This window comes from Coregonus lavaretus (genome assembly GCF_964263955.1).
Source record: "Coregonus lavaretus genome assembly, chromosome: 14".
In the NCBI taxonomy this organism is placed as follows: Eukaryota; Metazoa; Chordata; class Actinopteri; order Salmoniformes; family Salmonidae; genus Coregonus; species Coregonus lavaretus.
The window spans coordinates 47,089,442-47,104,026 of NC_140001.1; the positions used below are offsets into that span (position 1 = coordinate 47,089,442).

Genomic DNA, 14,585 nt, shown 5'->3' on the forward strand with positions numbered 1-14,585 from the left:
TTCCTCTAATTTCTGTATCAATATGGACTAAATTGGAGAACCGTACGTACCTGCCATGTTCTCAAAGGTGAGAGTGGCTGGGGCATTACTCCTAGAGTCACACTCCTGGTATCTCACCCAGGTTTTATCTAGTTCCTCCATGAAGCCATTCTCATGAGAGCTGTTATGGGAGAAGAGCCAGATCATACTTTAAGTTAGGTCTCAAACAGTAAATACTGATACAATACATAGAGTATACTATGGGGTGGTTTCCTAGACACACATTAGGCTTAGTCCTGGACTAAAAAGCTACAGTATTTCAATGGAGACTCTCCATTGACCATGCTTTTTAGTCTAGGACCAGGCTTAATCTGTGTCCAGGAAACCAGCCCTATTATAATATTGTATGGTAGCATGTGGCTTCAATAGTAGCTTGTTGCTGGCCAATATTCACCTAAGAATGGACAGGGAAACGTTTTGCTTCCAAGGGCTGTCCTTCCGCATGCCTATGCCGAAGCCGGAACGGAAGAACAGCTCTCCCGTTGTCACCAAGTCACACTTCTGTGACGCCTCAAACTCCAGGACGGCAGAGTCCCAGATGAACGCGTGCAGTTTGCTGAGGGAGGGAGGGACACGGACAACAGGGAAGAGGAGGAACGGGAACGAATGAGTGAATGAAAATGCACACTAGATAACCACACCATGTCATTATTGCCTTCCTCGCACTATTGCTCACCCGGGATAGCATAAATACTGTACATTCAGCATTATGGCCTCCCCCATCTGAATTGACCCCCCCTCCCCCTTCCCCCTTCCCCCGGAGCTGCCACAGCTGTTGCTCACTTGTCGCGCACAGCTTGGATGGCCTCAGCGGCACTTTCGTAGTTGTGCTTCTCCATGTGGCGGTACATGGTGCTCAACTCCACTTGGCGCCGGAAGTAGATGTCCACCGAGCTCTGCTTCACTGTGGCGTAGATGAACTTATCTGATGGGTTTCGCAGCTGAGACACAGAGACACAAACAGAGGCACAGCAGTCAGTCAGTCATCCTCCATGACTGTCCTTTACATAAGCTTCATAAAACATCTGCACTCAATGAATGTTGTTGTTGCTTATTTCCCCAGAATGTCATCAGCATTTATTTTCGTTTTAAATTGAACTCAATCTTTTATTGATCCTAGGTGCATGGGTTGCATGTATTTTTAATATGTGTTTTTTATATGTGTGTATTTGTAATCATTGATGACGCTTGTGGTGATGAAACAATTTTCCAAGTTGGGATCAATAAAGTACTACTATACTCTACTCTACACTCCCTATACTGCCGACTTTCAATAATAGCTTTAAAACCAAAGGTCTATTGGGTCCTCTCTAAGAGTTCCTATTACCAAGAAGACTAAAATGAAGGAGAAGACAAAGACGATTCAGCGAAAGACCACCATCTTGTTAGCATTAGTCGTAACTCCAATGGGAATGCTAACCATTCATTTTTAATAAGCCGCGTGGTGCATTCTGGGTCAAGGAGGCCTTAATATACCAGGAGGTACACATGGGTACGCACTGCTTTACTAAAATTGCATTGGCCAATACAGTACTGTAATACGGTAATATACAGTATGCCATTTACGTAGCATAAGCTTTTATACAAAGTGACAACAGTGAGTCCACACATTCTCATATGTGACCCCAGTGGGAATCGAACCCACAACTCTAACGTTGCTAGTGCCACACTCTTACGAACTGAGCCACGTACGGAAGAACTACTACAATACCGTAAAACTTCAATTAAACGTCTCAAATAGCAGCCTGTCCCCTTTTAATAGCCGGGCAGAGGCACATATTTCAGCAAATAAACCTGTTTCAAATAAACAACGGTCTAAATGAATTGTTTACAAGGTTAACATGAATTACCATGACTTGTTTACAAGGTTTAATGTTTGATTTGTTACAGTAAATAATTCAGTAATGACTCAAAAGAATTATGACAATCATCCGATTTTATCACCAGTAAGAAACTGCTAGCCATTGGCTGGTAACAGCTGACAATTACTAGCTAACTGACAAGCACAAAAACAGTCAACAACTTCGGGAGTGCAGACCCCAATAAATCGTCCGATCACCCTCTAATGGCGAAAGTAAAAACTCCCAAAGATTAACAGTCAAAGAGAATAATTATTATGTCAAGGAAGTTTTTTTATTTGCGATAGAGGCATACTAAGACAAAATAAACGTGATACAGTGTGTAAACTACACATTACTGCAGGAAATGAAGAAATGTATTAAAATGCTGGAAGTGAATGCTGGAATCAACAATTCAATATTCAAATGAGCAAAATCTGTGCGCATTAAGGAAATAGACACCTGGCTCAAATAGAAGCCTGTCTCTAATAACCACCTGTTGTGTCCAGTGATTTAAGCAAATAAACGCCTGGGCTATTAATTTGAAGTTTTATGGTACATCAGTACAATCAGGAACGTGCACAGATAGGGCTCTACCTGTGCAGAGCACATGCCCCCTTTCCCTTCCAGTCTCTAAAGTCCCCTTTTCTTTTGGTTAAAACGTTTGTATTTTTGAAAGGTCTGTGTTCGGCACTGAGTACAATACAATACATAAATCGGTGCGCCTGAAATCAGATTTCAAAAACGGATAAAAATACACCTTATGGAACAGTGGGGACTGTGAAGAGTCACACATGATAACATAGGCACTATACACACACATGGATTTTGTGTTGTAGAGTAGTGGCCTTAGGGCACACACTTAATGTGTTTTGAATTTTAATTTAATTTTTTTAGTCATTTAGCAGACGCTCTTATCCAGAGTGACTTACAGGAGCAATTAGGATTAAGTGCCTTGCTCAAGGGCACATCGACAGATTTTTCACCTAGTTGGCTCGGGGATTAGAACCAGCAACCTTTCGGTTACTGGCACAACGCTCTTAACCACTAAGCTACCTGCCGCCCCCTGTAGTGAATTTTTTAAAAATTGTATATAACTGCTTTAATGTTGCTGGACCCCAGGAAGGCAGCAGCTAATTGGGATCTACAGTGCCTTCGGAAAGTATTCAGACCCCTTGACATTTTTCACATTTTGTTACGTTACAGCCTTATTCTAAAATTGATTAAATTAAATTAAATCCTCAGCAATCTACACACAATACTCCATAATCACAAAGCGTTCACCTACCAACAGGACAACGACCCTAAGCACACAGCCAAGACAATGCAGGAGTGGCTTCGGGACTTCGAGTCTCAATGTCCTTGAGTGGCCCAGCCAGAGCCCGGACTTGAACCCGATCGAACAACCCGATCAAACATCCAACCTGACAGAGCTTGAGAGGATCTGCAGAGAAGAATGGGAGAAACTCCCCAAATACAGGTGTGCCAAGCTTGTAGCGTCATACCCAAGAAGACTCGAGGCTGTAATCGCTGCCAATGGTGCTTCAACAGAGTACTGAGTAAAGGGTCTTAATACTTATGTAAATGTGATATTTCCGTTTTTTTATTTTTTTATAAATAATAATATGCCATTTAGCAGATGCTTTTATCCAAAGCAACTTACAGTCATGTGTGCATACATTTTAACGTATGGGTGGTCCCGGGGATCGAATTCTATTCATTGACTACAGCTCAGCATTCAACACCATAGTGCCCTCTAAGCTCATCACTAAGCTAAGGATCCTGGGACTAAACACCTCCCTCTGCAACTGGATCCTGGACTTCCTGACGGGCCGCCCCCAGGTGGTAAGGGTAGGTAACAACACATCTGCCACACTGATCCTCAACACGGGGGCCCCTCAGGGGTGCGTGCTCAGTCCCCTCCTGTACTCTCTGTTCACCCATGACTGCATGGCCAGGCACGACTCCAACACCATCATTAAGTTTGCCGACGACACAACAGTGGTAGGCCTGATCACCGACAACGATGAGACAGCCTATAGGGAGGAGGTCAGAGATCTGGCCGTGTGGTGCCAGGACAACAACCTCTCCCTCAACGTGACCAAGACAAAGGAGATGATTGTGGACTACAGGAAAAAAAAGAGGACTGAGCACGCCCCCATTCTCATCGACGGGGCTGTAGTGGAACAGGTTGAGAGCTTCAAGTTCCTTGGTGTCCACATCACCAACGAACTATCATGGTCCAAACACACCAAGACAGTCGTGAAGAGGGCACGACAAAGCCTATTCCCCCTCAGGAGACTAAAAAGATTTGGCATGGGTCCTCAGATCCTCAAAAAATTCTACAGCTGCACCATCGAGAGCATCCTGACTGGTTGCATCACCGCCTGGTATGGCAACTGCTTGGCCTCTGACCGCAAGGCACTACAGAGGGTAGTGCGTACGGCCCAGTACATCACTGGGGCAAAGCTCCCTGCCATCCAGGACCTCTATACCAGGCGGTGTCAGAGGAAGGCCCTCAAAATTGTCAAAGACTCCAGCCACCCTAGTCATAGACTGTTCTCTCTGCTACCGCACGGCAAGCGGTACCGGAGTGCCAAGTCTAGGTCCAAAAGACTTCTCAACAGCTTCTACCCCCAAGCCATAAGACTCCTGAACAGCTAATCATGGCTACCCTGACTATTTGCACTGCCCCCCCACCCCATCCTTTTTACGCTGCTGCTACTCTGTTAAGTATTTATGCATAGTCACTTTAACTCTACCCACATGTACATATTACCTCAACTACCTCAACTAGCCGGTGCCCCCGCACATTGACTATGCAACGGTACCCCCCTGTATATATAGCCTCCCTACTGTCACTTTATTTTACTGTATATATAGCCTCCCTACTGTCACTTTATTTTACTTCTGCTCTTTTTTTCTCAACACTTTTTTGTTGTTGTTTTATTCTTACTTTTTTTGTTTAAAATAAATGCACTGTTGGTTAAGGGCTGTAAGTAAGCATTTCACTGTAATGTCTGCACCTGTTGTATTCGGCGCATGTGACCAATACAATTTGATTTGATTTGATTTGATTTGAATTCACTACCCTGGCGTTACAAGCGCCGTGCTCTACCAATTGAGCTACATTTCTAAACTCCTGTTATTGCTTTGTCATTATGGGGTATTGGGTGTAGATTGATGAGGGGGGAAAAAACTATTTTAATCAATTTTAGAATAAGGCTGTAACCTAACAAAATGTGGAAAATGTCAAGGGGTCTGAATACTTTCTGAAGGCACTGTATATATTTGTGAACAGCCATCCACAACAACCACAATCCGTAAGGCGCAAATAGCGAAATGAGAGAGCAGCAGTTCACATCAATGCGCTATGTACAGTTGAAGTCGGAAGTTTACATACACCTTAGCCAAATAAATTTAATCCTAGTAATAATTCCCTGTCTTAGGTCAGTTAGGATCACCACTTTATTTTAAGAATGTGAAATGTCAGAATAATAGTAGAGAGAGTGATTTATTTCAGCATTTATTTCTTTCATCACATTCCCAGTGGGTCAGAAGTTTACATACACTCAATTAGTATTTGGTAGCATTGCCTTTAAATTGTTTTAACTTGGGTCAAACGTTTCAGGTAGCCTTCCACAAGCTTCCCACAATAAGTTGGGTGAATTTTGGCCCATTCCTCCTGACAGAGTAGGTGTAACTGAGTCTGATTTGTAGGCCTCCTTGCTCGCACACGCTTTTTCAGTTCTGCCCACAAATGTTCCATAGTTTTTTTTGCTTTGTCATTATGGGGTATTGTGTGTAGATTGATGAGGGGGGAAAACTGTTTTAATAAGGCTGTAACCTAACAAAATGTGGAAAAAGTCAAGGGGTCTGAATACTTTCCGAATACACTGCATAATAAATACAAATACTTCACCTATTTTGTGTTCGGAGACATCTTTGCATTCACATTGCTATGTTTAGAAAGGAACCAAGATCTTTTCCCAACATTTACTCAATGCACTCTGGGTTTTTACAAAGGGCAGAACAAGCCATTCCATCTGAACGTGTTATCGGACAGCTAGATATACCTACTTACATTTTGGAAGCTTATAGATTGCATTTAGTTAATAGATGGGACATAATAATTGTATTCAGAAGATATTAACATTTAAATATTATTGGTAACAGAATAAATAGCAGAATTAACAGATTAAATAATGGTGTAATTGAAAATTGTACACCCAATGTAGGCTACTGCTCCTTTAGGAGTTAGAATATTTTATACCCTATGTTGTAATTCTCACCAAATATGTTGTTGTCTTCACACACAATTCAAACCCCACAATCAAATAAACAGCTTATAGGCTCTCTTAGCCTATAGATCACATATTGCAAACAAATAATCTTGAAGTAAAAACTCCACACATATTTAGGAATTTCTGTGCATCCATGACAACCCCTAATCAATATCCAAAAACAGCACACGTTTTTTCCACAAACCTACACATCATCTTCTCTCTTTTGTGGCACCAATGTGAAGGGTTATGGTAGGGGAAATAGTGTTGCAGTAGTCTAGTGTGTGGTGCGGGAATAATGATAAGCGAACCTGGGGAGCTTTGTGTTCACCTTGCCCTAAAAAAGGCAACCGCACCGCGGAATTCAAGTGAACCGAACTCAGACTACCTCTCGAGATGGTCTCAGTTCGGTTCACTTCGGGGACTCTTTTGAGGGATCTATGGTCACATTGCACAAAAAATGAACAAGTTCTAAAAAATTGACTGAAAGGGACCAAGTATGAAAACACTTAGTGTGTGTGCTCACCCTGGGGTCATTGATGCCAGTGATGCGCTCCTCAGGCCGGTCCAACACTAGGAAGGCTGCCAGATTGGCAGTGTAGGATGCCACAATGATCATGGCAAATCCAGCCCACACCATACCTAAGATCCTTGCTGAAAAGCTCCGGGGTGCTCCTACAAACACAATCACAAACACAAACATAGTCACTCAGTTAACAGCAGCCAATTTCAATGTCCACTTGAATAGGTAGTCTACAAATATCCTATTGAATTACTATATACTGTATGTTTCTATTAATAAATTACATTATTCTATACAGTATGTAATTCTATAAGGTAGTCTGCATCTGAAATGAAAACCTATTCCCTATATACAGTAGTCCACTTGGGGTACCATTTCGGACACATACGTAGACTTAGGCCAGTGGATATTTACCTTCTCCTATCCCGGAGTTCAAAAGGACTCCCCATGAGAACCACATGGCGGAGGATAAGGTGAGGGCATCCTCTTCTTCTTCTTCGCTATTCACTTTAAACCTTCCAAATGGGCTACGGTGCACACAAGACACATGTGAGCTCAGCTCTCTTTCAACCCACCAAACCTCCAACCTATCCCACTGGATACAAACTGGTTGAATCAAGGTTGTTTCCATGTAATTTCAGCAAAACAATTCAGTGGAAAACTGATTGGATTTGCAAAAAGTCATCAACATAAAGGAATTTCAGGAATTTGTGTATTTATTTTACCCAACTTTTAACCTAAATCCAATGACATGGTTCAAATCTTTGTTGATTTCACTTTGAATTGACATTAGTTGACAACTCAATCATATGTAAATCAAAACTAAACGTTGAACTGACGTCTGTCCCCAGTGGGATGTCAGTGCAGTTCTTTATTTCATGTGCCTGTGTTGTGTTTAGTTTCACTTGCCACAGACATGAACAATTACAAATGCATGGGGAACCTGTGGCATAGGAAAAGTATGGGGAATTTCCTGATCCTATGTGGCTCAAATGGTTAAGTATGGCACTTGCAACACTAGGATCACGTGTTCGATTCCCACTGGGGCCACCCATATGAAAATGTATGCATGCATGACCGTAAGTCACATTTGATAAAAGTAGCTGCTAAAAGGCCTATATTACTATTATTGTTAATAATGTGATCAAAAGGGGGTATTACTGTACACAGACATGTCATTGTTTTACCTGAACCGGTCTAACAGGTAGAGCATCACCGCCACCACATGGACCGATAGACCCACCAGCAGCCACAGGGTGCTCTGAAAGGGCTGCATGAACGAATCCAGAGTACTGCGTGGTATTTCCTACAGTCAAACAACAGCCAGTGACTCATCCCATTCACTCGACTGTGAGTAGTACTATACTGGGTCATAGTTGTAGGAAGAAAACAATAGCTTCAATGGGTGCCTGTCTGAGCAGCAGGAGTAAGAGCAGCATACCTTTTTCACGAGGATGGTAAGCCCCTGGTACTTAAAGGGTTTTGAGAACTCGATGTACTGGGCGCGTTCGTTGTTGATCGTGAGCGGAGCCACAATCATGTCTGCCAGGCCACCCAGGAGTTCTCCCATCATGCCGTTCCACTCCTTCTTGTTGCTGTTGTTCACCTGATATAGAAAGAGAGAGGGGCATCCACTGTACTCAACATACTTAGTCGACATTTCCACACCTGATTGATGCTTGGATCAGCCAAAAACTGTTTGATCACAAATGCGATCCTACAATTACATAAGATGTTGGACTAAATTGCACTTTAGCATAATGCACATAACCTGTACATGAACCCTTTATATTATTGCATTTTGCACAAATGTTGCCTACTGGCATATTTTTTAAATATCCATTGATTATCTGTTGTTGTTATTGTTTTTCAATTGGTGATTTTGTCTGTATATTGTGTAGGCTGCGAAAGGACAACGTTTTTCTAATCAAACAGAATGGACTGGTCTGTCATTTGTGGGTCCCAAGAAAGTCATAAAATATGAATTGTGGTGAAGGTGGAAAATAACACCCAAGAATACACATTGATTGGCATTTCAGATGTGGTAGTCCATACTATACCACACATGTAGCCAGTACTGCACTGCATCTTGTGCACTGCAACACTAGTGTATAGTGTTGCATGTATTGTATTTCTCTGTGATAATAAAGATTACCTTGAACCTTGAGGATGGTGTTCCATAGCACAAGGGGGTTCGGTTCTAAAGCTGCAGAACCATATGATCATCCTACTTACCCGCTCCTGTGTACCAAACTTCCCATCAGCCACCAGATGAACCTCATAGGTGAAGTTCATGGTATCCGCTAGTTTAATCAAGAGGTCAATGCAAAAGCCGTAGCAGCATTGGGGTACTATAGGCTGTCCTATAATGGACAAACACAAAATCAGCCGAAAACACTGATATTGAGAGAAAATCAACATATTGGCACATATAGTACAGTTTACAGCCATTACAGACTGACACTATACTGAACTACTACTTGTGTTTATATAATAATAATAATAATAGTAGTAGTAATAGTAGTAGTAGTAGTAGTAGTATATCCTGTGGCTGTCTTATTACCTGGGATGGTTCCATTGGGGCCAGTGCATATAACTTTCTGGACATCTTTGAGTCCATTTACAGTTTTTTCTTTTTGGCAAGTTCCATCACTTGTTGTGGGTTGTACATAGACAAATGGCTCCTGATGAATGGTTACTATCTGTGAACAATAGAGAAGGACAAGCATGGCGCCAGCACATTTTGGCACACAGACATTCAACACAAGGAACAAGTGCTTGGGTGTATTCATTGGTGCACACCGTAGAAAAACATTTAGCCACAGAAAACATTTTCAACAGAAACAATTGGACAAATTCAGGTAAGTCCCTCCCCGTTTCTACCCATTTGTTTCCATTTGGTTCCTAGTGAATACACCCCTGGTTATGCAGGACCAGGGCGGTAGCTGCAAATGAGGACACAAAGGTCCAGACCTATTTTTTAGGAACTCAGTCGGGGTCTCAACTTACTGTTGAGAGTTAGAATAGTAGAATACACAAGGTGCAATTTCGAAACTTGGTTTTTCTCTCTCACCCACTGACAGTCACTCAATGAGCCCATGTCATAAAATGTTTTAGATTGGCAAATTAGTCTAGCCAGCTATCTAAACCTCTAGTAATCATGGCCGCACTATCGACCAGGCACGCAGGGCATGTACCCAGGGGCCCTGACCTCCGGGGGGCCTCCATTGATTTTGTTAGTCACTGTCACTTAGATATCAAATTAACATGGCATAACGCAATAGATAATTTCATTCTTGTTTTCAAGCGAGTACAAAGTTCTACTCTAGGCTACAGTGAAAATGTCAGTTGAATAATGTCAGAAAAGCCCTGTGATTTGAATCAGTTCATCAGAAAGGTCTAGAACGGCACAGTAGCAGGTCAGTCTGGCTGTACTTTTACTTCTGATACTGAATACGCTGTCTGTTGCAGATCATCATTCTCCCAAGTCGTCCTATAATAATTTGTCCACATATGCTCCCGGCAGGCCCAGTTATTCAGAAAAGCTTAACACACGCTCTGCCTCCTCTCCAATCCGAGCGGCTATTCTTTGCGCACCTAGAAGCTGACGCTTCAATATAGCTTAAATATTTATCATTTAACTTTTAAAATGTATTACCTTTTATATGTGGCAGAAACACAACCAGTCACAATGTTTTCATCTGATTAGGCTACTTCAAAAGTCTCCTGTAGGCCTGCACACGTTCATCACAAATATAATTCCAGCATCCTCAAAATGGCTTGACATTAACCAGGCTTCCATCCAATCTTTTATGCGAGTAAAGTAGCCTACATGTCGGATAAAAACATGTCACGACATCATGAGAAAGCATGCAGTTTATTAGGCTACAGATTAAATAAGTTATTATGAACTTCACAGGGTGGTGAAAGTGCACAGTGATGAGGTTGATGCTCCTTTCAATAAATATCAAGGGTCTTATTCTGGTGAAATGATGATCGATGCTTGGCTGCCATTTGACAAATAAAAATGATATTTTATCCATAATAATCTCATCATGTAGTAGGCTATACCTGCGCTGTATCTGCAAGCTGTTGGTTAGAGCACACATACCAATACAAGTGTGGGCACAATCGCTATATCTATACGTAGGCCTGGAGTTGAAAATGCAAATATATTTTATTTTCATATTATACAGTGGACAAGCCTATAGGCCTATGCATGCAATGCCCTGATTAATTTAGTGAGGTGGACATTTATTGTTTTAGGAAAGTAGCCTAAAAACAAATTTAAAAAATAGGCTATAAAGTTTTGCATATGCTACACATCGTAACCCAAGGAATAGTGTTTTTGTAATTTGTTATAATCTGTTTTTAAGGACACGTAAATGTGGCTCATTTGGCCAATATCCCTCGTTGGCTGCGCCAGGTCAGATCTGAATGCATATGGATGTCTGGTAAATTTCTCAAATGTCCGGTAAATTAAAATCTTTACTGCCACATTTTCTGAAATGTGCATATTGTTTTTATGCAGATTTTAGAATATTTGCATGAAAATCTGTCATCAATTTGATGGAAACCTAGCTATAGACACCCTAAAGACTGTGGCAAGCGCGCTAGTCCAGTGTCACTTTGAATATGCCTGCACATCACAGTTCACCAACAGCCCCAAACATCTAAAGAATAAGCTACAGACCACTCATCTGGAGGTTGATAATTTTTTTGTCTGTATCTCTGTAATGTGTCTGTATCTATGTCATTGTATATGTATTTATGTAAAAAATATGTCAATTCTATGAGGGGGAGGGTGTTCAATTTATTTGACAGTACAAGGGGAGGGTCATGTGAAAATATTTGTAATGTTGGGGAGGGGGGTGCATTTTTTTTATGACACCTTGAGTTGGACCAGCCAACCCCCCCCCCCCCCCCCCCAGTAAATTTTGATCTGACCCTAATTAAATACTTTTTATGCTAACAGATTCCTCTGTATGTATAAAAAAATTATTCACGGTGCTGAGTTAATGTGAGTTAATGTGTAGCAGCAAATTGTATAGCTAATAGGCTATGAGTTTATAGATCGACTGAGGTGAATGAAGCCACAGCTACAACGTGATAATGGCTGGGTTAATTTTTGCTTGTTTTTGCTGTTCTCCAAATAGCATTTTAGAGTTTTGAAATTGTATATAAATGCAGAAAATTTACTTTCAAAAAATGTATTGGATGGGGGGGGCGGGGGGGGGGGGGGGGATAAAGCCCACTCCCCGTCCCCGTCCAGACCTCACTAAAACTCAGACCCTGATTACGGCCATGAGCAGGACGTAGTAGCTACCTTCAGTCTGGTAGACATCTGGTATCCTCTTGGCTTCTCCGTCTCTCCTCCTGGCCAAATGATCTTCCTCTGCGGGTTCATCACCACCTACAAAACCAAAGAAATAGAATGGCTAGAATGGGAAAAGTAATTCAGACAGTACACTCATATGGCACGTTAATTTAATTGGTCTAGTCATTTCATCTCTATGTACAAACCACCCCAAATATTAATGTTCCCCATACAAAATGATAGCACCAAGGCATAATTACTTAATGTAACACTTAATTTAAAAAACACTGTATTATGTACAACTGGTAACATAAATCATTTAATAAAAACTCCCGTACTTGGGTGCCGTTGAAAATGCCCACTTGCACCAGCCTGGTCTTTTGGTAGTTGAGGATGCTGTAGGTAGCAAACCGCCTGTCACCATCGTCATTAAACTCGATGCGTCCTGTCAGGCCATCTGGGTACTTGGATGACATCAGCACTCTAGAGTCCAGCGGGGAGATCGGAGGGATGGCGTCATCAGACAAATCATCCCGATGTGACATGATGGGCTTGGTTGATGAGAGGGAGTGAGATGGGAGATTGAAAACAATGAGGATGAAGGGAGGAGGGTGGGGGTGGGTGATGTCTTTGGAACGATAATACAACGCATTTTGAATGAAGTTGATATGTGGTGATTTTTTGGGGGCAGACAATTTGGAAATCAGGATGTATCTGCCAATTATTCCGATTATTTATTTTGTGTGTGTTTCCTGAGTTTGAGTCTTTATTAACAAGCCTTGGGTAATTTATTTTACAACATCAACAACAATGGTGCAACTTAAACATAACCTGACATCCCTTTCAGGTATATGAATACAGAGAGTAATAGAAGGGTGTAGAACCCTATATCCCCTTCATTCTGAGTTCTGTCTGTGTAGTCTTGCCAACAGCCAGACACTACATTTAGGAGGCAATGGAAATGCAATTCAAGCTGTACCCACCAATGCTAGCCCAACCCGACTTGAATTCGACCTGTATGGCCCTAAATGCCAATGGAAACTAAGCTTCATTTCTCAGAGAATGCACAATGAAACAGGGATGATTTTCAGGGGTCTGACTTGGTCCACTTCCAATTAGAACTGCTCAGAAAGGAGGCCTTGTTTTCAGGCTGCCCTCCCTCCCCTGTCTCCCAGCAACCTCGGCTGCCTGGGCCAGCATGTTCAGTTTTATGTTTTGGCCCTTGTCTTCTGCTTGTCTTATACTGAGGGACATACAGGACTGTTATGGTTATTTCAAGCAGACCTACTTCTGACTGTGCGCAAACAAACAACTAAAAAAAACGGGTGTTTGTGGAGTTTGTTTAGTTACTCTCACTATTACTTGTGGCCTTACCGTTTGAAGAGCGGCCCAGTCCTCCAGATGTTTGTGTTGCCTACACAGCCACGGGGCGGTTCTGTGATGTTCTCCTTCTCAAAGAGCTCCTGGATGGACTGTGCCACCACGCCCACGGCATCGTTGATGTGCGCCGACTCGTTCTTGCCGTTGATGAGCTGAAGGCCGAGCAAGCCTGACCAGTCGACAAAATCACTGTTTTAGAGAAGCGCTTGACACGAGACGGCTAATATTAGGCCATGACAAACATTAAACTTGCTTATATAGAAACAACAAGTACCTATTAAGGATAGGAGTTAGGTTCTGGATTATACTGTACAGAACAGGGGTTAGGGCAAAGTGAGCATGTTGAAGTGAAGGTTATGTACAGACGTGTCACACATGTAGCCAGGTCAAAAAAAATGCAGTTGTAGCTTACCATTGGCTTTCTGTTACACTTCAATGTGTGGGTAGCAACACACTTTTTCTAAATTAGCTCATGAGAGCCAGACTCTCATATTAACGTGAATTCAAAGCAATGTAGATTGCCAAAACCTCTATTTCATTTGTTGTCTACTGAAAGAAACACACACACACTAAAAATTGAACAAACAAAAGATGTTAGACATGTATAGCACAGTACAATGAGAAATCACTTGTTTTAAACCTTTAAACAAACAAATGTTTAAACGTTCAAACATTCAATGTATTACACACCACACTGATTTGCAGATGAGGATTAAACATTTGAATAATAAAGCAATGTGGTCAGCATGACCGATCTGTTGCAGAGTCTGTGAGAGAGGCATGGGGTCATAGGAGCAGTACATACCATCTGGTGCTTCACTCAAAGCTTTACCAGACATCTCCCTCTCTCCGACCAGCCACACGTAGCCAGAGCCCGTCATGTTGAGCTGGCGCGCAGCTTTGTAGACCAACGCAGCTTCGTCCTCGCTACAGTCAGATACACATCATTACCACAACGGCAGCTCCGGTCAATCTCCAGTGACTACACCAAGAGTACAATACATGTCAATGTGTCTTTTGCTCGGTGCAATAAATTGATAGTTCATCCAAAATGTACAGGACCACTACTGGCCAGGGTGCCAATAACAGTATATTTGTGTTTTCATTATTAATATATTATTATGATAATATGATATAATATATACTGCATGTATGTAACCTGTATTACTATATATTACTACAGTATAATGATGTCATTGAGTCCC

At 41.9% G+C, this 14,585-nt stretch overlaps 1 protein-coding gene across 3 annotated transcripts in view; it reads right to left on the reverse strand.

Moving 5' to 3' along the window:
- grin1b (glutamate receptor, ionotropic, N-methyl D-aspartate 1b) overlaps window positions 1-14,585 on the reverse strand; it is a gene marked incomplete at both ends in the record, with an annotated part of 40,198 nt that overhangs the window by 11,678 nt on the left and 13,935 nt on the right. For all 3 annotated transcript variants that reach the window (XM_084176679.1, XM_084176678.1, XM_084176677.1), the window contains 13 exons: window positions 51-160; window positions 434-595; window positions 823-980; window positions 6,687-6,835; window positions 7,098-7,210; window positions 7,871-7,989; window positions 8,125-8,289; window positions 8,919-9,046; window positions 9,247-9,385; window positions 12,010-12,096; window positions 12,339-12,483; window positions 13,375-13,549; window positions 14,186-14,307. In XM_084176679.1, coding sequence (XP_084032805.1) covers window positions 51-160; window positions 434-595; window positions 823-980; window positions 6,687-6,835; window positions 7,098-7,210; window positions 7,871-7,989; window positions 8,125-8,289; window positions 8,919-9,046; window positions 9,247-9,385; window positions 12,010-12,096; window positions 12,339-12,483; window positions 13,375-13,549; window positions 14,186-14,307 — 1,772 coding nt within the window. The remainder of the gene's footprint in view (window positions 1-50; window positions 161-433; window positions 596-822; window positions 981-6,686; window positions 6,836-7,097; window positions 7,211-7,870; window positions 7,990-8,124; window positions 8,290-8,918; window positions 9,047-9,246; window positions 9,386-12,009; window positions 12,097-12,338; window positions 12,484-13,374; window positions 13,550-14,185; window positions 14,308-14,585) is intronic.